Source organism: Oncorhynchus tshawytscha, unplaced genomic scaffold (assembly GCF_018296145.1).
Source record: "Oncorhynchus tshawytscha isolate Ot180627B unplaced genomic scaffold, Otsh_v2.0 Un_contig_14525_pilon_pilon, whole genome shotgun sequence".
NCBI classification, from domain to species: domain Eukaryota; kingdom Metazoa; phylum Chordata; class Actinopteri; order Salmoniformes; family Salmonidae; genus Oncorhynchus; species Oncorhynchus tshawytscha.
Window position 1 is genome coordinate 32,501 of NW_024608924.1, and position 21,140 is coordinate 53,640.

At 45.6% G+C, this 21,140-nt stretch overlaps 2 protein-coding genes across 7 annotated transcripts in view; both read left to right on the top strand.

Moving 5' to 3' along the window:
• The window catches only part of LOC112248114 (immunoglobulin-like domain-containing receptor 2), a gene marked incomplete at its 5' end in the record, with an annotated part of 26,930 nt that extends 26,664 nt beyond the window's left edge, over positions 1-266 (top strand). For all 6 annotated transcript variants that reach the window (XM_042313848.1, XM_042313849.1, XM_042313850.1 and 3 more), the window contains 1 exon segment: positions 1-266. This exon segment is cut by the window's left edge.
• A 5,418-nt stretch (positions 267-5,684) lies between these two features.
• On the top strand, positions 5,685-19,226 carry LOC112248113 (immunoglobulin-like domain-containing receptor 1). Its single transcript, XM_042313853.1, has 7 exons — positions 5,685-6,125; positions 12,014-12,184; positions 13,717-13,866; positions 14,224-14,343; positions 16,816-16,962; positions 17,452-17,574; positions 17,706-19,226. The coding sequence occupies exons 1-7, from the start codon at positions 6,059-6,061 to the stop codon at positions 18,569-18,571; spliced, it is 1,644 nt and encodes a 547-aa protein (XP_042169787.1). The 5' UTR covers positions 5,685-6,058; the 3' UTR covers positions 18,572-19,226.
• Positions 19,227-21,140: the final 1,914 nt, after the last annotated feature.

Genomic DNA, 21,140 nt, shown 5'->3' on the forward strand with positions numbered 1-21,140 from the left:
GAATTTGTTCTTAACTGACTTGCCTGGTTAAATAAAGGTAAAATAAATAAACACTTAAGTTGTATTTCTCCTTTAGGTTACCTTGTTGTAATAACTTGTACCATAACTGGGGCTTTTTGCAATGACACTTACCATCCGTTACAAACTAATGCCTAATGAACTATTCATTATTTAACTCCAGAGACGCAGTTTAACCACAGCCTTTACCTCAAATACTGTTGACCAGGCAGCTTCAATCTCATTCAATAAAGTCTACTTAATCTACACATCTTCTCCACTGTGTTGTGTTTTTATGGTAGTAAAGTATGTCTTATAAATCATTGTAGTAAAGTATGTCTTGTAAACTGTGGTATGTCTTATAAACTATTTGTGAATCAACAATGTAGTTCTTATGAAGACTATATGAATGCTCTAGAAAGTCTTGATATAAGTGGGTCAGTTAATTGTTCTGTTTTCTGATACACATATCCTCTGTTGTGTCTGAGGCGCTGGCTGTTTTCCGCCCGGCGACTCATGATGTGGCTTGGGAGGTTGGGGAGGGGCTGACCACTCAGCTCAGGGTTGTATGTGAGGAATGTGGTTGAGCAAGTCCTTCCTAGGCCTGAGAGTCTCAGAGCTTACACATACGCTAGCCTGGGGGGAGTGATGACATCACTTCTCTGAGAGGATAACAACAAATATGTCAGCTAGATAACAACTATGTCAGCTAGATAACAACAACTATGTCAGCTAGATAACAACAACTCTGTCAGCTAGATAACAACAACTCTGTCAGATCGATAACAACAACTCTGTCAGATCGATAACAACAACTCTGTCAGATCGATAACAACAACTCTGTCAGGTAGATAATAACAACTCTGTCAGCTAGATAACAACAACTATGTCAGATAGATAACAACAACTCTGTCAGCTAGATAACAACAACTATGTCAGATAGATAACAACAACTATGTCAGATAGATAACAACTCTGTCAGATAACAACAACTCTGTCAGATAACAACAACTCTGTCGTCAGATAGATAACAACAACTATGTCAGATAACAACAACTCTGTCAGATAACAACAACTCTGTCAGCTAGATAACAACAACTATGTCAGATAGATAACAACAACTATGTCAGATAGATAACAACTCTGTCAGATAACAACAACTCTGTCAGATAACAACAACTCTGTCGTCAGATAGATAACAACAACTATGTCAGATAACAACAACTCTGTCAGCTAGATAACAACAACTCTGTCAGATCGATAACAACTCTGTCAGCTAGATAATGACAACTCTGTCAGATGGATAATGACAACTCTGTCAGATAACAACAACTCTGTCGTCAGATAGATAACAACAACTATGTCAGCTAGATAACAACAACTATATCAGATAGATAACAACTATGTCAGATAGATAACAACAACTCTGCCAGATAGATCATAACACAACTCTGTCAGATAGATAACAACAACTCTGTCAGATCGATAACAACAACTCTGTCAGATCGATAACAACAACTCTGTCAGATCGATAACAACAACTCTGTCAAATCGATAACAACAACTCTGTCAGATCGATAACAACAACTATGTCAGATAGATCATAACAACTCCGTCAGTTACACCCGTAGCACACAAGGGGTCTGGTTCCTGGACACAGAAGCAGCATGCTTTTAGTCCAGGACTAAGCCCAAACTGGTTCTGGGAAACTGGTCCAAGAAGTCAAACCGCTTCTGAGGTTTTATTTCCATTACAAATAATAACATCTGGTCCATATTGGAAACCCAGGGACAGGATACAACTGATTACTGAGTAGGAAAGATAGAGTAGCTGCTGTCATCCTCTGTGGATGAGAATACAATAGCAGGAAACCACCAGTGGTAAAGCTGAGCAGGTGCAGAGTAGAGTGGGTGTGCTCATGGGAGAGAAACAATCTGTTAAGGAATTCCTAGATCCACATACCTTACCTACACAGACAGAGACACAAACGTTTGCAAGCATGCACGCACAAAAACACACACACACACACACACTTCCATTTGTGGACATTGTCTATGAGTACTACCAAGTGGTGTAGTGAGAGTGGTTGGTTGGCCTGGGTGAGAGACAGGGAGTGCGTCTCAAATGGCACCCTACTTCCTATATAGTGCACTACCTTTGACCAGGGCAAATGGCACCCTACTTCCTATATAGTGCACTACTTTTGACCAGGGCAAATGGCAACCTATTCCCTGTATAGTGCACTACTTTTTACTGGGGCAAATGGCACCCTATTCCCTACATAGTAAATTATTTTTGACCAGAGCCCAAAAAGTAGTGCACTACATAGGGAATATAGGATGCCATTTTGGGGCAACCTGGCTCTGCCCTAAGTCTTGTTGTCTCCTCAGAGTTGAACAAGCAGCCTGTCGGTCCCCGGCTGGGGGGAACCAGGGGGCCGCTGGCTCTGCCCTAAGTCCTGTTGTCTCCTCAGAGTTGAACAAGCAGCCTGTCGGTCCCCGGCTGGGGGGAACCAGGGGGCCGCTGGCTCTGCCCTAAGTCCTGTTGTCTCCTCAGAGTTGAACAAGCAGCCTGTCGGTCCCCGGCTGGGGGGAACCAGGGAACCGCTGACTCTGCTCTGAGACCTGTTGTCTCCTCAGAGTTGAACAAGCAGCCTGTCGGTCCCCGGCTGGGGGGAACCAGGGGGCCGCTGGCTCTGCCCTAAGTCCTGTTGTCTCCTCAGAGTTGAACAAGCAGCCTGTCGGTCGCCGGGTCGGGGGAACCAGGGGGCCGCTGGCTCTGCTCTGAGACCTGTTGGCCCCAGGCCTGTGGGGCTTTATAGGCTTTACATTCACATGGTAATGTTCTGGGGTTGCATGCTTTGTCCATTGGGAAACTATGTTCACAGGGCACTAAAACATTGCTAAGAGGTTTACACAAGACAGTGCTAAATAACGCACAAAACGGGGGGAGGGGGGGGAAGAAAGAAGGGAGGGAGAGAAAGAAGGGGGAGGGAGAGAGAAAGAAGGGGGAGGGAGAGAGAGAAAGAAGGGGAGGGAGGGAGAGAGAAAGAAGGGGGGGAGGGAGGGAGAGAGAAAGAAGGGGAGGGAGGGAGAGAAAGAAGAGGGGAGAAAGAAGGGGAGGAGAGAAAGAGAGGAGAGAGAAGGGGAGGGAGAGAGAAAAAGGGGAGGGAGGGAGAGAGAAAGAAGGGGGGAGGGAGGGAGAGAGAAAGAAGGGGAGGGAGGAGAGAGAGAAAGAAGGGGAGGGAGAGAGAGAGAAAGAAGGGGAGGGAGGGAGAGAGAAAGAAGGGAAGGGGAGAGAGAGGGAGGGAGAGAGAAAGAAGGGGAGGGAGAAGAAAGGGAGAGAGAAAGAAAGAGAAAGAAGGGAGGGAGAGGGAGGGAGAGAGAAAGAAAGAAGGGAGGGAGGAGAGAGAAAAGGGGAGGGAGAGAAAGAAAGAAGGGGAGGGAGAAAGAAAGGAGGGGAGAGAAAGAACGGGAGAGAGAGAAAGGAGGGAGGGAGAGAGAAAGAAGGGAGGGGAGAGGGAAGGGAGGGGGAGAGAGAAAGAAGGGAGGGGGAAGGGGAGAGAAGAAAGAAGGGGAGGGGAGAGAGAAAGAAGAGAAAGAAGAGAAAGAAGGGAGGGAGAGAGAAAGAAGGGGAGGGAGGGAGAGAGAAAGAAGAGGGAGGGGAGAGAAAGAAAGGGAGGGAGGGGAGGGGGAGGGAGAGAGAAAGAAGGGGAGGGAGGGAGAGAGAAAGAAGAAGAGAGGAAGGGGGGAGGGGGAGAAAGAGAGGGAGGGAGAAGAAAGGGAGGGAGGGAGAGAGAAAGAAGGGAGGGAGGGAGGGAAAGAAGGGGAGGGAGGGAGAGAGAAAGAAGGGGAGGGAGGGAGAGAGAAAGAAGGGGAGGGAGGGAGAGAGAAAGAAGGGGAGGGAGGGAGAGAGAAAGAAGGGGAGGGAGGGAGAAAGAAGGGGAGGGAGGGAGGAAGAAAGGGAGGGAGGGAGAGAGAAAGAAGGGGAGGGAGGGAGAGAGAAAGAAGGGGAGGGAGGGAGAGAGAAAGAAGGGGAGGGAGGAGAGAGAAAGAAGGGGAGGGAGGGAGAGAGAAAGAAGGGAGGGAGGGAGAGAAAGAAGGGAGGGAGGAGAAAGAAGGGGAGGGAGGGGAGAGAAAGGGAGGGAGGGAGAGAGAAAGAAAGGGGAAAGGGAGGGAGAGAGAAAGAAGGGGAGGGAGGAGAGAGAAAGAAGGGGAGGGAGGGAGAGAGAAAGAAGGGAGGGAGAGAGGGAAGGGAGGGAGAGAGAAAGAAGGGAGGGAGGGAGAGAGAAAGAAGGGGGGAGGGAGAGAGAAAGAAAGAAGGGGGGAGGGAGAGAAAGAAGGGAGAGAGAGAAAGAAGGGGATGGAGGAGAGAGAAAGAAGGGAAGGGAGGGAGAGAGAAAGAAGGGGAGGGAGGGAGAGAGAAAGAAGGGGAGGGAGAGAGAAAGAAAGAAGGGGAGGGAGAGAGAAAGAAGGGGATGGAGAGAGAAAGAAGGGGATGGAGGTAGAGAGAAAGAAGGGGAGGGAGGGAGAGAGAAAGAAGGGGAGGGAGGAGAGAGAAAGAAGGGGAGGGAGGGAGAGAGAAAGAAGGGGAGGGAGGGAGAGAGAAAGAAGGGAGGGAGGGAGAGAGAAAGAAGGGAAGGGAGGGAGAGAGAAAGAAGGGGAGGGAGAGAGAGAAAGAAGGGGGGAGAGAGAGAGAAAGAAAGGGGAGGGAGGGAGAGAGAGAGAAAGAAGGGGAGGGAGGGAGAGAGAGAGAAAGAAGGGGAGGGAGGGAGAGAGAGAGAAAGAAGGGGAGGGAGGGAGGAGAGAGAAAGAGGGGGGGAGGGAGAGAGAGAGAAAGAGGGGAAAGAAGGGGAGGGAGGGAGAGAGAAAGAAGGGGAGGGGGAGAGAGAAAGAAGGGGAGGGAGGGAGAGAGAAAGAAGGGGAGGGAGGGAGAGAGAGAGAAAAAGGGGAGGGAGGGAGAGAGAAAGAAGGGGAGGGAGAGAGAAAGAAGGGAAGGGAGGGAGAGAGAAAGAAGGGGAGGGGAGAGAAAGAAAGAAGGGGAGGGAGAGAGAAAGAAGGGGATGGAGAGAGAAAGAAGGGGATGGAGAGAGAAAGAAGGGGAGGGAGAGAGAAAGAAGGGGAGGGAGGGAGAGAGAAAGAAGGGGAGGGAGGGAGAGAGAAAGAAGGGGAGGGAGGGAGGAGAAAGAAGGGGAGGGAGGGAGAGAGAAAGAAAGAAGGGGAGGGAGAGAGAAAGAAGGGAAGGGAGGGAGAGAGAAAGAACGGGAGGGAGAGAGAAAGAAAGAAGGGGAGGGAGAGAGAAAGAAGGGAAGGGAGAGAGAAAGAAAGAAGGGGAGGGAGAGAGAAAGAAGGGGATGGAGAGAGAAAGAAGGGGAGGGAGAGAGAAAGAAGGGGAGGGAGAGAGAAAGAAGGGGGGGAGGGAGGGGGAGAGAAAGAAAGGGAAGGAGGGAGAGAGAAAGAAGGGGAGGGAGGGAGAAAGAAGGGGAGGGAGGGAGAAAGAAGGGGAGGGAGGGAGAGAGAAAGAAGGGGAGGGAGGGAGAGAGAAAGAAGGGGAGGGAGAGAGATGCTAAGCCAATGGTTGCTTAGTTTACAGGTGTTAGACTGCTACACTATTTGCTTAGTTTACAGGTGTTTGGCTGCTACACTGGTTGCTTAGTTTACAGGTGTTTGGCTGCTACACTGGTTGCTTAGTTTACAGGTGTTTGGCTTCGCATTTAAAAAAGGCTGAATATTAATATATATATTAAAGAAATTATTTAAATATCGAATGAATGAACATATTACAGATTTACCGTCGCTTTCATTCTGTATTCTCATAGCGGCTTCCTGCCATTCTGCGGTAGGAAGCACCTGTCTACGTCACATTCAGCACCTGTTTCGGGGTGGGGTCTGTCTGTCTCCGCAGCCATCAAACCAAATTCCCGAAAGGTGTCGGACAAGGAAGGTGTTCAAGACAAAACACAAGACAGACAGAACAATGGGGAGTCTGTTTAGGAGGATCATTTAGGTCTTTCCTTTTTTAAATAGATAATTAATTGGACGATATAATATTTATTAGTTTAATGGATCAATCATCAACGATGAGGAGGTTGATACTGGCCGCGTTCGTCCTCTCTTCCCTACCGACAGGTGAGTTTTTGTTGATGAAAATGAGCAATTTATATTTGAATCGTTAAATGTTGTCAATTCGTCCTGTTCTTGCATTAGAGTTTCGTTTCATTTAGTCGCGTCAAAAGTTTATGCTATTCTAATGTATCCATCCACAACCCAAAAAGTTCCAATGACTAGCCAGTTAGGCAGGAGCCGGGGTATCGGTCACATGATGGACAGATACCGATGAGTTCTCATGATGACTCGCACTGTCAAGTTACAGATACTGATCCTTATCTAGATTTAGACCGACTCATAATGAAATACTGTAGATTGAAAATGGAATGGACTTTTTTTTAGAGCAAAACTCCTGTTGTTTTGGCTCCAGCTGGGGGGGTAGAATGGGTGTTAGTTATCCTGATATTGCACCTCAATAATAGTAATTATGGAGGGTATTCAAGGACATAGACCCCGACAGTTACAGAGTAACCTGACTAGCCTAAATGGCAACCTGGTCTCAGAGCATTTCGTATTATTCTGTATGTAAATCCGGGACACTCCATTTAGTGTGATATGTTATGTTTGGTATGGTTACAGAAGACAAACTGTTACTCAAGGCAAAAACGAAAGTAGGGTGGGTGTATAATGCAAACGTCTAGCTCTAGCAACCCAAAGGTTACGAGTTCCTCACAGACAACTTCAGCATTTTAGCTAATTAGGAACTTTTCAACTATTTGCTACTTTGCATCTACTTAGCATGTTAGCTAACCCTTCCCCTAACAGTTTTAGCTAACCCTTCCCCTAACAGTTTTAGCTAACCCTTCCCCTAACACTAGCCTTAATCCTTTAACCTAACTCCTAAACTCAACCTTAACCCCTAGCCTAGCTAACGTTAGCATGCTGTCTAACGTTAACCACCTAGCTAGAATTTGTAACATATCATACTGTTTGCAAATTCCTAACATATTGTACTTTTTGCAAATTCGTAACATGTAATACGAATTGTAAGTTTTAACATATCATAGGAAATGTGTGATGGACATCCAAATTTAATACATACCATATGAAACTTAACATTTCATACTAAATGGAGTGTCTCGGATTTACATACAGAATAATACGGAATGCTCTACAACCAGGTTGTAAATGGTGGTCTATTGCCGATACCCCTCAACTCTGGACCTCAAAGCCAGTTCCACTGCGGTTTGTCAGGCTCTCCAAAACTCTCCCTGGGGAGAAACCGTCCCGTAAGTTTTCACTCTAACCTTAATCTAGCACACCTGATTCTAATAATTAGCTGCTTGATAAACTGAACCAGGTTAGTTACACCTGGATTTAGAGTGAAAACGTACAGGAGGGTAGCTCTCCAGGAACAGGGTTGGAGAAGGCTGTCGTACGGTAAGAGTTGAATACACCTGGCCTATACTGTAGAGGTATTTTTCCAATCAAAATGGAAGTTGAGTCTATTTGAATCAAACTGTTTCCTGTGGCAGCTGTCTCTTGCTTTCAGTCACTAGTTTTTCCAGTTGAACCACCTTCAGCAGGGCTCTGTCAACACACGTACACATACTCTACCCCATTCTTTTATTCTCTCTATCTCATTCAATATGCTTTAACCCAATGATTCCCACCGGAACGCCAGCGCATTTTGGTACCAACGATTCCTCTGTGATTTAACGGGGGCTGAGCTAGAGCAGTGTTTGAGACTAGGGCAGTCCGAATGGATTGAGCTACAAACTATTTAAAGCGATCTCTGAAAAGCTGAGGCTCTCAGGAACACGCACGTGTGACATGTTTAGGTCTATGACCTCACAAGCTACAGAAGAGTCGCTAGAAGGTAAGGTTCTTCTACATAGATCATAGGACATAGTGTCTATAATACTGTAAGGGGTTCTTCTACATAGATCATAGGAAATCCCAGGACATAGTGTCTATAATACTGTAAGGGGTTCTTCTACATAGATCATAGGAAATCCCAGGACATAGTGTCTAATACTGTAAGGGGTTCTTCTACATAGATCATAGGAAATCCCAGGACATAGTGTCTAATACTGTAAGGGGTTCTTCTACATAGATCATAGGAAATCCCAGGACATAGTGTCTAATACTGTAAGGGGTTCTTCTACATAGATCATAGGAAATCCCAGGACATAGTGTCTAATACTGTAAGGGGTTCTTCTACATAGATCATAGGAAATCCCAGGACATAGTGTCTATAATACTGTAAGGGTTTCTTCTACATAGATCATAGGAAATCCCAGGACATAGTGTCTATAATACTGTAAGGGGTTCTTCTACATAGATCATAGGAAATCCCAGGACATAGTGTCTAATACTGTAAGGGTTTCTTCTACATAGATCATAGGAAATCCCAGGACATAGTGTCTATAATACTGTAAGGGGTTCTTCTACATAGATCATAGGAAATCCCAGGACATAGTGTCTAATACTGTAAGGGTTTCTTCTACATAGATCATAGGAAATCCCAGGACATAGTGTCTAATACTGTAAGGGGTTCTTCTACATAGATCATAGGAAATCCCAGGACATAGTGTCTATAATACTGTAAGGGTTTCTTCTACATAGATCATAGGAAATCCCAGGACATAGTGTCTATAATACTGTAAGGGTTTCTTCTACATAGATCATAGGAAATCCCAGGACATAGTGTCTATAATACTGTAAGGGTTTCTTCTACATAGATCATAGGAAATCCCAGGACATAGTGTCTATAATACTGTAAGGGTTTCTTCTACATAGATCATAGGAAATCCCAGGACATAGTGTCTATAATACTGTAAGGGTTTCTTCTACATAGATCATAGGAAATCCCAGGACATAGTGTCTATAATACTGTAAGGGTTTCTTCTACATAGATCATAGGAAATCCCAGGACATAGTGTCTATAATACTGTAAGGGTTTCTTCTACATAGATCATAGGAAATCCCAGGACATAGTGTCTAATACTGTAAGGGTTTCTTCTACATAGATCATAGGAAATCCCAGGACATAGTGTCTAATACTGTAAGGGTTTCTTCTACATAGATCATAGGAAATCCCAGGACATAGTGTCTATAATACTGTAAGGGGTTCTTCTACATAGATCATAGGAAATCCCAGGACATAGTGTCTAATACTGTAAGGGGTTCTTCTACATAGATCATAGGAAATCCCAGGACATATTGTCTAATACTGTAAGGGTTTCTTCTACATAGATCATAGGAAATCCCAGGACATAGAGTCTATAATACTGTAAGGGGTTCTTCTACATAGATCATAGGAAATCCCAGGACATAGTGTCTATAATACTGTAAGGGTTTCTTCTACATAGATCATAGGAAATCCCAGGACATAGTGTCTAATACTGTAAGGGTTTCTTCTACATAGATCATAGGAAATCCCAGGACATAGTGTCTATAATACTGTAAGGGGTTCTTCTACATAGATCATAGGAAATCCCAGGACATAGTGTCTAATACTGTAAGGGTTTCTTCTACATAGATCATAGGAAATCCCAGGACATAGTGTCTAATACTGTAAGGGGTTCTTCTACATAGATCATAGGAAATCCCAGGACATAGTGTCTAATACTGTAAGGGTTTCTTCTACATAGATCATAGGAAATCCCAGGACATGGTGTCTATAATATTGTAATAAGCTCACATAGTTGCTGTCACAAACTCCACACAGTTGTCACTGACTAGTTGGATATTTCCCAGTGAGCAAACCATTTCTGTACTTGTTTTTGCTTTGGTGGACCTTACGTTTTGTATTGGCATTTGTCAATAAAACTCATGAATACAACTGTTTATGTCAAATAGTTTTGTGTTTTACTTGTAGCCCTGGTTGTCCTGAAAATACAATGTTAAAACACTTCATTGTGAGAATAAATATAAGCGCTGGACGTGCAGAAAGTCAGATCAATGAGAAGCTGATTTTTGCTGTGGCCTCGGGACTGATGGAGTTAACGCACAACTGAGCAAAAGAACAAGTACATTAGAATGTCTAGTTGTAGAAACCGACGCCTCACAAAGCAGCTTCATTAAAAAGTACTCACAAAACACCAGTCTCAACTTCAACAGTGAAGAGGCGACTCCGGGATGCTGGCCTTCTAGGCAGAGTTCCTCTGTCCAGTGTCTGTGTTCTTTTGCCCATCTTAATCTTTTATTTTTATTGGCCAGTCTGAGATATGGCTTTTTCTTTGCAACTCTGTCTAGAAGGCCAGCATCCCGGAGTCGTCTCTTCACTGTTGACGTTGAGACTGGTGTTTTGCGGGTACTATTTAATGAAGCTGCCAGTTGAAGACTTGTGAGGCGTCTGTTACTTAAACTAGACACACTAATGTACTTGCCCTCTTGCTCAGTTGTTCACCGGGGCCTCCCACTCCTCTTTCTATTCTGGTTAGGGCCAGTTTGCGCTGTTCTGTGAAGGGAGTAGTACACAGCGTTGTACGAGATCTTCAGTTGCTTGGCAATTTCTTGCATGGAATCGCTTTCATTTCTCAGAACAAGAATAGACTGAAGAGTTTTAGAAGAAAGTACTTGGTTTCTGGACATTTTGAGCCTGTAATCGAACCCACGAATGCTGATGCTCCAGATACTCAACTAGTCTAAAGAAGGCCAGTGTTATTGCTTCTTTAATCATAACAGTTTCCAGCTGTGCTAACCTAATGGCAAAAGGGTTTTCTAATGATCAATTAGCCTTTTAAAATTATAAACTTGGATTAGCTAACACAACGTGCTGTTGGAACACAGGAGGGATGGTTGTTGATAATGGGCCTCTGTATGTCTATGTACAGTTGTAGTCTGAAGTTAACATACACCTTAGCCAAATACATTTAAACTCGGTTTTTCACAATTCCTGATATTTAATCCTAGTAAAAATTCCCTGTCTTAGGTCAGTTAGGATCACCACTTTATTTTAAGAATGTGAAATGTCATAATAATAGTGGAGAGAATTATTTATTTCAGCTTTTATTTCTTTCATCACATTCCCAGTGGGTCAGAAGTTTACATACACTCAATTAGTATTTGGTAGCATTGCCTTTTCGTACCAAAGTACATTAATCTATAGGAGACAGAATGCGTCTCCTTCCTGAGCGGTGTGACGGCTGCGTGGTCCCATGGTGTTTATACTTGCAAACTATTGTTTGTACAGATGAACGTGGTACCTTCAGGCGTTTGGAAATTGCTCCCAAGGATGAGCCAGACTTGTGGAGGTCTACATTTTTTTATGAGGTCTTGGCTGATTTTCCCATGATGTCAAGCATAGAGGCACTGAGTTTGAAGTTAGGCCTTGAAATACATCCACAGGTACACCTCCAATTGACTCAAATTATGTCAATTAGCCTATCAGAAGCTTCTAAAGCCATGACATTTTCCGGAATTTTCCAAGCTGTTTAAATGCACAGTCAACTCGTGTATGTAAACTTCTGACCCACATTCACTTATAATCTGTCTGTAAACAATTGTTGGAAAAATGACTTGTGTAATGCACAAAGTAGATGTCCTGACCGACTTGCCAAAACTATAGTTTGTGAACAAGACATTTGTGGAGTGGTTGAAAAACAAGTTTTAATGACTCCAACCTAAGTGTATGTAAACTTCAACTGTAGATATTCCATTAAATATTCTGCAGTTTCCAGTCACTTACAACATCAACTATGTCTACACTGATTTAATTTGATATTTTAATGGACAAAAATGTGCTTTTCTTTCAAAAACAGTGTACATTCCCCCTTACACACACACACACATACATACATACACATACATACATACATACATACATACATACATACATACATACATACATACATACATACATACATACATACATACATACATACATACATACACATACATACATACATACATACATACATACACACATACACACACTGACATGATGTATTCTCTCCCATCAGAGGTGCAGAGCGTCCAGGTGAATGTTCCTCAGACAGAGAGGAGTACAGCTCTGTTTGCCTCCGTCATCCTGAAGTGTGATTACTCCACCTCCGCTAACCAGCAGGATGTCCAGGTCACCTGGCGATACAAGTCCTTCTGCAAGGACCCCATCCTGGAGTATTACTCCCAAGGTTAGTTATGGACCCTGTATTAGTCTCCAGGTTAGTTATGGACCCTGTCCTAGTCTCCAGGTTAGTTATGGACCCTGTCCTAGTCCCCAGGTTAGTTATGGACCCTGTATTAGTCCCCAGGTTAGTTATGGACCCTGTACTAGTCCCCAGGTTAGTTATGGACCCTGTCCTAGTCTCCAGGTTAGTTATGGACCCTGTATTAGTCCCCAGGTTAGTTATGGACCCTGTATTAGTCCCCAGGTTAGTTATGGACCCTGTATTAGTCCCCAGGTTAGTTATGGACCCTGTCCTAGTCCCCAGGTTAGTTATGGACCCTGTATTAGTCTCCAGGTTAGTTATGGACCCTGTATTAGTCCCCAGGTTAGTTATGGACCCTGTATTAGTCCCCAGGTTAGTTATGGACCCTGTATTAGTCTCCAGGTTAGTTATGGACCCTGTCCTAGTCTCCAGGTTAGTTATGGACCCTGTATTAGTCTCCAGGTTAGTTATGGACCCTGTCCTAGTCTCCAGGTTAGTTATGGACCCTGTACTAGTCCCCAGGTTAGTTATGGACCCTGTCCTAGTCTCCAGGTTAGTTATGGACCCTGTATTAGTCCCCAGGTTAGTTATGGACCCTGTATTAGTCCCCAGGTTAGTTATGGACCCTGTATTAGTCTCCAGGTTAGTTATGGACCCTGTATTAGTCCCCAGGTTAGTTATGGACCCTGTATTAGTCCCCAGGTTAGTTATGGACCCTGTATTAGTCTCCAGGTTAGTTATGGACCCTGTATTAGTCCCCAGGTTAGTTATGGACCCTGTACTAGTCCCCAGGTTAGTTATGGACCCTGTACTAGTCCCCAGGTTAGTTATGGACCCTGTATTAGTCCCCAGGTTAGTTATGGACCCTGTACTAGTCCCCAGGTTAGTTATGGACCCTGTATTAGTCCCCAGGTTAGTTATGGACCCTGTACTAGTCCCCAGGTTAGTTATGGACCCTGTACTAGTCCCCAGGTTAGTTATGGACCCTGTCCTAGTCCCCAGGTTAGTTATGGACCCTGTACTTAGTCCCCAGGTTAGTTATGGACCCTGTACTAGTCCCCAGGTTAGTTATGGACCCTGTACAGGTCCCCAGGTTAGTTATGGACCCTGTACTTGTCCCCAGGTTAGGTATGGACCCTGTACTTGTCCCCAGGTTAGGTATGGACCCTGTACTTGTCCCCAGGTTAGTTATGGACCCTGTACTTGTCCCCAGGTTAGTTATGGACCCTGTACTAGTCCCCAGGTTAGTTATGGTGGAAGTGAAGGGAACTGGCCTGGAGCTGGGTTTGGGAGTTGGGCTACATGTTAACTAGTTGGGCTACAGTTTGACGGTGTATATATAGGCTAATTCTAAGGTTGTTAGTGGTTGGGTAGATGAGTTTGCTGTAGTGTTTTCTTCAGGTTTGTAGTGAGGCCCAAACTTCCTGTCTCACTCTAGAACCTGAAATATGAATTAAATGACTGGTAATGTACAGTAACACTCACTTCTGTATGGAACATATCTCCCTCTATAGCGTACCAGAATGCTCTGCAGCTGGGTCAGGACCCGGCCAATGACTGCCCAGACCGCCAGCGCACGGTGAGGATCATCGTCCAGAAGAGAGGCTCCAACGAGGCCATACTGGGCACAGAGTACCGGGAACGCAAGATCTCCGTCCAGAACAGTCAGTCTAGACAGCCTTGTGTTGCAAAATTCCAGTAATTTCCCCTAAATCCCCCAGTTTGATAGAAATCCTGGTGGGAGAATTCCAAATTCCCTGCTTCAATCCCTCCTGATACCGGAAGTCATCCAACCTGGGCCTTTCTGGAAAACCTGGGAATTTCAGGAACGTTACTGGAATTTTGTAACTTTAATCCAGTCACAATGTCACACCTGCGTTAACTAATCCAAATAGTGGTGGAATACAACAACAATGTGAAATGACTGGAGGTTCCCAGAAGAATGGATTGAGAAACAACGTGTGAATGTTTGTTGCTAAGCTGACATGTTTTGACGTTGTTGGGCCTGTCTTCCCCCACAGAGGCTGACCTGGTGATCAATGAGATCATGTGGTGGGACAACGGAGTTTACTACTGTTCTGTGGAAGCCACGGGAGACACCAGCGGTGGCTTGGATGGCGTGATCAAACTCATGGTCTACAGTAAGTCGACCACAACCACAGCTATGACCACAACCTGGGCCGTGTTCATAAAGCATCTCTGAGTCAGAGTGCTGATCTAGGATCAGGTCCTTCCTGTCCATGTCTTCTGATTCGTTAAGAGGTCCTTCCTGTCCATGTCTTCTGATTCGTTAAGATGTCTTTCCTGTCCATGTCATCTGATTCGTTAAGATGTCCTTCCTGTCCATGTCATCTGATTCGTTAAGATGTCCTTCCTGTCCATGTCATCTGATTCGTTAAGATGTCCTTCCTGTCCATGTCATCTGATTCGTTAAGATGTCCTTCCTGTCCATGTCATCTGATTCGTTAACTTCTTACGGCTGAAATCCTGTTAACGGGATCGATTTGACAACAGCCAGTGAAAGTGCAGGGCGCCAAATTCAAAACAACAGAAATCTCATAATTAAAATTCCTCAAACATACAAGTATTATGTTCTTATGGCTGCAGGGGCAGTATTGAGTAGCTTGGATGAATAAGGTGCCCAGAGTAAACTGCCTGCTACTCAGGCCCAGTTGCTAATATATGCATATTATTAGTATATTTGGATATAAAACACTCTGAAGTTTCTAAAACTGTTTGAATGATGTCTGTGAGTATAACAGAACTCATATGGCAGGCAAAAACCTGAGAAGAAGTGGGAAATCTGAGGTTTTTAGATTTTCAAGTATATGCCTATCCAAGATAGTGTAAATTTGGTCCGATTGCACTTCCTAAGTCTTGGGGATGAGGTAGTTGGGTGTGCTATTTACAGATGGGCTGTGTACAGGTACAGTGATCGATCGGTAAGCTGCTCTGACAGCTGATGCTTAAAGTTAGAGAGTGAGATATAAGTCTCCAGCTTCAGTGATTTTTGAAATTCATTCCAGTCATTGGCAGCAGAAAACTGGAAGGAAAGGAGGCCAAAGTAGGTGTTGGCTTTGGGGATGACCAGTGAAATATACCTGCTGGAGCGCGTGCTACGGGTGGGTGTTGCTATGGTGACCAGTGAGTTGAGAAAAGGTGGGGCTTTACCTAGCAAAGACTTATAGATGACCTGGAGCCAGTGGGTTAGGCGACAAATATGTAGCGAGGGCATTCGGGTCGCAGTTGCGAAATAGGAAGCCGATTCTAGATTTAATTTTGGATTGGAGATGCTTAATGTGAGTCTGGAAGGATAGTTTACAGTCTAACCAGACACCTAGGTATTTGTAGTTGTCCACATATTCTAAGTCAGAACCATCCAGAGTAGTGATGCTAGTCGGGCGGGCGGGTGCGGGCAGCAATCAGTTGAAGAGCATGCATTTAGTTTTACTAGCATTTAAAAGCAGTTGGAGGCCAAGGAAGGAGAGTTGTATGGCATTGAAGCTCGTTTGGAGGTTAGTTAACACTGTGTCCAAAGAAGGGGTAGATGTATACCGAATGGTGTCGTCTGCGTAGAGGTGGATCAGAGAATCACCAGCAGCAAGAGCGACATCATTGATGTATACAGAGAAAAGACTTGGCCCAAGAATTGAACCCTGAGGCACCCCAGAGGTCTGGACAGCAGGCTCTCCGATTTGACACACTGAACTCTATCTGAGAAGTCATTGGTGAACCAGGCGAGGCAATCATTTGAGAAACCAAGGCTTATTGAGGCTGCCGATAAGAATGCGATGATTGACAGTCGAAAGCCTTCGCCAGGTCGATGAAGACTGCTGCACAGTACTGTCTTTTGTCGATGGCGGTTATGATATCGTTTAGGACCTCGAGCGTGGCTGAGGTGCACCCATAACCAGCTCGGAAACCAGATTGCATAGCGGAGAAGGTATGGTGGGATTCGAAATAGTCGGTGATCTGTTTGTTAACTTGGCTTTCGAAGATTTGAGAAAGGCATGGCAGGATGGAGCTAGGTCTATAACAGTTTGGGTCTAGAGTGTCTCCCTCTTTGAAGAGGGGGATGAGCGTGGTAGCTTTCCAATCTTTGGGGATCTCAGACGATACAAAAGAGAGGTTGAACAGGCTAGTAATAGGGGTTGCAACAATTTTGGCGGATAATTTTAGAAAGAGAGAGTCCAGATTGTCTAGTCCTGCTGATTTGTAGGGGTCCAGATTGTCTAGCCCGGCTGCTCTTTCAGAACATCAGCTGTCTGGATTTGGGTGAAGGAGAAGTGGGGAGGGGGGCTTGGGAAAGTTTCTGCGGGGGGTACAGAGCTGTTGGCTGGGGAAGGGGTAGCCAGGTGGAAAGCATGGCCAGCTGTAGAAAAATGCTTATTGAAATGATCGATTATCATAGATTTCTGTTTTCATGTCATCTTATTTATTAGGAGAAGCCATAGCTTATATCAGCACTAGTCCTACTGTGAAGCACTTTGTAAATACGGACCCTGGTGGGAATGGACTCGAAATGAAGTGACATGGGTATAAGTGCATGTCTGTTTCTCGACCTAGTAAGTATCATCTGATGTAATGATTTCCTGTGTTGTGGCTGTTTCCAGACTGGCTGACGGTGCTGTTCATAGTGATTGGAGCTCTGCTCCTCATCCTGCTCTTCTGTATCTGCTGCTGCCAGTGTTGTCCTCAGAGGTGCTGCTGCTACGTCCGCTGTCCCTGCTGCCCACAGACCTGCTGCTGTCCTGAGAAAGGTAGGGAAGGGCCTCTCTGTCTGTCTGCCCATAGACCCCTGCTGCCTGAGAAACAGACCTGCTGCTGTCCTGTCTGAAGAGCTGTCCTGAGAAAGGTAGGGAAAGGGTCTGTCCCTCTGCCCACAGTCTGTCCTGAGAAAGGTAGGGAAGGGCCCCTGTCTGCCCCACAGACCTGCTGCTGTCCTGAGAAAGGTAGGGAAGGGCCTCTCTGTCTGCCCCTGCTGCCCACAGACCTGCTGCTGTCCTGAGAAAGATAGGGAAGGGCCTCTCTGTCTGCCCCTGCTGCCCACAGACCTGTTGCTGTCCTGAGAAAGGTAGGGAAGGGCCTCTCTGTCTGCCCCTGCTGCCCACAGACCTGTTGCTGTCCTGAGAAAGGTAGGGAAGGGCCTCTCTGTCTGTCCCTGCTGCCCACAGACCTGCTGTCCTGAGAAAGGTAGGGAAGGGCCTCTCTGTCTTCTCCATCTCACCTCTTCCTCTGTGTCTCTCCAGCGGTGATGCAGCACAGGATGATGAAGGATGCCCAGAGGGCCATGGGTCCATGGATGGGAGGTCAGCCCATCTACAGCCCCATGAGCCACGGATCCTCACAGATGAACCCTCTGCTGTATGCAGGTTAGTACCACACACACACACGGAGTCTTACACACACACACACACACAGCAGAGCTATGCTTCTGATCTTCTAAATGTGTTTTAAACAAATCCATATTTGTCACTTATCACGGTTTTCTCTGTCCCATCAGGCTCCCAATCAGGGAAGAGCATCGCCATGGCCCCCATGCCCCTCCCCCCTCCCCCATCTGGCTACAACATGCCCCCCAGTGTCCACGCTGCCAGCATCTACGGCAACCAACATCCCGGCAACAAGCAGATGCTGGACTACCTGGAGAGCCAGGTGAGGGGCATGGATGGGACCAGCCCCATGATGCAGCCCCAACCCCACCACCAGCAGCTCCAGATGATACCCCCTCCCCCTCAGCACATGATGCCCCAGCACGTCCCCTTCTCAGCGGGTCCTCCCAGCATGCTCTCTGGCCTGGACGACGGGGCCGTGGAGTACCGGGGGGTCATCCAGATGCCTCCCATCGTAGAGCAGCCTGGACGAGGAGGTCGGAGAGGGGGCCAGCCGCCGCTTGCTCCTAAAACACGTCCACCCAGCTCCAGAGGAAGCAGCCGCAGCGAGAGTCGCTTCACCAATCACCGTGACGACCGCAGCGAAGCCAGCGGGAGCCGTTACCCGTCGCCGTCAAGGAGCCGTGGCATGCCAAGGAGCTACAGTGAAGACTTTCTGGACGGGGAGAGCCGGGGGGCGCGGGGTCGAATGGGTTCACGTGACGACCTCAGCGACAGGGTCCCTCGATCCCGCTCCAGAGACGACCTGTTCGAGGAGCAGCGTCGCGCCCCGCCTCCCAGCAACTACTCCCGCTCCCGCAGAGGGTCATTCAGTTCAGATGAGGATGAAAACAGCAGGAGAGGAGAGGGCAGAGGTCACAGGAGAGGAGGAGGAGGAGAGATGTATTCAGACATTCCGCCCAGCTATTCTGAATACGAGCCGGGACAGAAATCACCAAGGAGGAATGAGCGTTACTCTGTTAAAACTCTGCTTTAGTTAGTACATTGAATACACACACACACACACACACACACAACCCCTTCAAAACCATTTACCATCTGACAATGGCATTTGATCCATGCCTTCAATTACACATAATCATATAATCACGCAGATATGAAAGAATCACTCACAAAGACACACTGGTGCATACTACTTGGTTTCGTCACTTCTTCCATTCAGGGAGCCTTTAATTAATCTGTCCCGCTACAGGACAAGAGTTCTGGCAGGGGCACTGTGGTCATCTGATCTGGGCTCTCACTGGCTTCCTCTCCTTCTGCTGAATGGCATTACAACAGCCCCCTCTGCTGGTTGAACGCTCTCAGTGCAGATAAGTGCCCAATCTTGACAATCTGTTGCGCAAACAAAAGCTGTGTGTGCAGTACAGTAGTCAGCCAGTGAGTCAGCCCTCAACAGTAGATGAGTAGTTTGAAAGGCTCAGCGTTGGGAAATCAGAGACTGTAGAAAGAGCTGAGGTTGGGCAATTTTGCAGAGCTAAGCAATTGTTTCAGGTCACACTGTCATGTCCTCTTCCACCCTCTCTATCTCCTCATATTGTGCTATTCTAATTAGAGGTCGACCGATTATGGTTTTTCAACGCCGATACCGATTATTGGAGGACCAAAAAAAGACGATACTGATTAATCTGATTAAAAACAAAGTGTTGTAGAAGAAAGTAAAAGTGCAATATGTGCCATGTAAGAAAGCTAATGTTTAAGTTCCTTGCTCAGAACATGAGAACATATGAAAGCTGGTGGTTCCTTTTAACATGAGACTTCAATATTCCCAGTTAAGAGGTTTTAGGTTGTAGTTAATATAGTATTTATAGGACTATTTCTCTATACCATTTGTATTTCATATACCTTTGACTATTGGATGTTCTTATAGGCACTATATATTGCCAGTGTAACAGTATAGCTTCTGTCCCTCTCCTCGTCCCTACCTGGGCTCAAACCAGGAACACATCGACAACAGCCACACTCGAAGCAGCGTTACCCATCGCTCCACAAAAGCCGTGGCCCTTGCTAGGCAAAGGGAATAACTACTCCAAGTCTCAGAGCGAGTGACGTTTGAAACGCTATTAGCGTGCGCCCCGCTAACTAGCTAGCCATTTCACATCGGTTACACCAGCCATTAGGCTGATAGGCTTGAAGTCATAAACAGCGCTGTGCTTGCGAAGAGCTGCTGGAAAAACGCACAAAAGTGCTGTTTGAATGAATGCTTACGAGCCTGCTGCTGCCTACCATCGCTCAGTCAGACTGCTCTATCAAATCATAGACTTAATTACAACATAACACACAGAAATACGAGCCTTTGGTCATTAATATGGTCGAATCCGGAAACTATAATTTCGAAAACAAAACGTTTATTATTTCAGTGAAATACGGAACCGTTCGGTATTTTTATCTAACTGGTGGCATCCCTACGTCTGAATATTCTTGTTACATTGTACAACCTTCAATGCTATGTCATAATTACGTAAAATTCTGGCAAATTAGTTCGCAATGAGCCAGGCTGCCCAAACTGTTGCATATACACTGACTCTGCGTGCAATGAACGCAAGAGAAGTGACAGAATTTCACCTGGTTAATATTACCTGCTAACCTGGATTTCTTTTAGCTAAATATGCAGGTTTAAAAATATATACTTCTGTGTATTGATTTTAAGATAGGCATTGGTGTTTATGGTTAGGTACAGTCGTCCAACGATTGTGCTTTTTTCGCAAATGCGCTTTTGTTAAATCATCCCCCAGCGTTGCATCGATTATATGCAACGCAGGACACGCTAGATAAACTAGTAATATCATCAACCATGTGTAGTTAACTAGTGATTATGATTGATAGTTTTTTTATAAGATAAGTTTAATGCTAGCTAGCAACTTACCTTGGCTTCTACTGCATTGTAAGAGGCAGGCTCCTCGTGGAGTGCACTGAGAGGCAGGTGGTTAGAGCGTTGGACTAGTTAACGGTAAGGTTGCAAGATTGGATCCCCCGAGCTGACAAGGTGAAAATCTGTTCTTCCCCTGAACAAGGCAGTTAATCCACTGTTCCTAGGCCATCATTGAAAATAAGGATGTGTTCTTAACTGACTTGCCTAGTTAAATAAAGGTATAAAAAATACATTTAAATCGGCAAAATCGTCGCCCAAAAATACAGATTTCCGATTGTTATGAAAACTTGAAATCGGCCATTCTGATTAATCGGTCGACCTCTAATTCTAATGGGGAAAGAGAGGGATGAATGACAACATATGAAAGAGCTGAAGTTTGGCAATTTTGCAGAGCTAAGCGATTGTCTTTGGTCATCGGTCATGTTGTCCTCCTCCTTCACCTTCGCCCTCTGTTTTCCTCCATCTGCCCTACATCTCTCCATCTTGTATTATCCTGACGGGAAAAGGACTAAACGAGAGAAATGAATGACAACATATGAAAAACGTAGAAAGCACGAATGATAGCTGGCGGCATGCAATTCGACATGTCCATCTGATTTTCCAGATTCATACTCTAGAACGTTTACAATTTCTTTAACGTTTTTGAAGGTACTACACATCATTGTTTTTGAAGGTA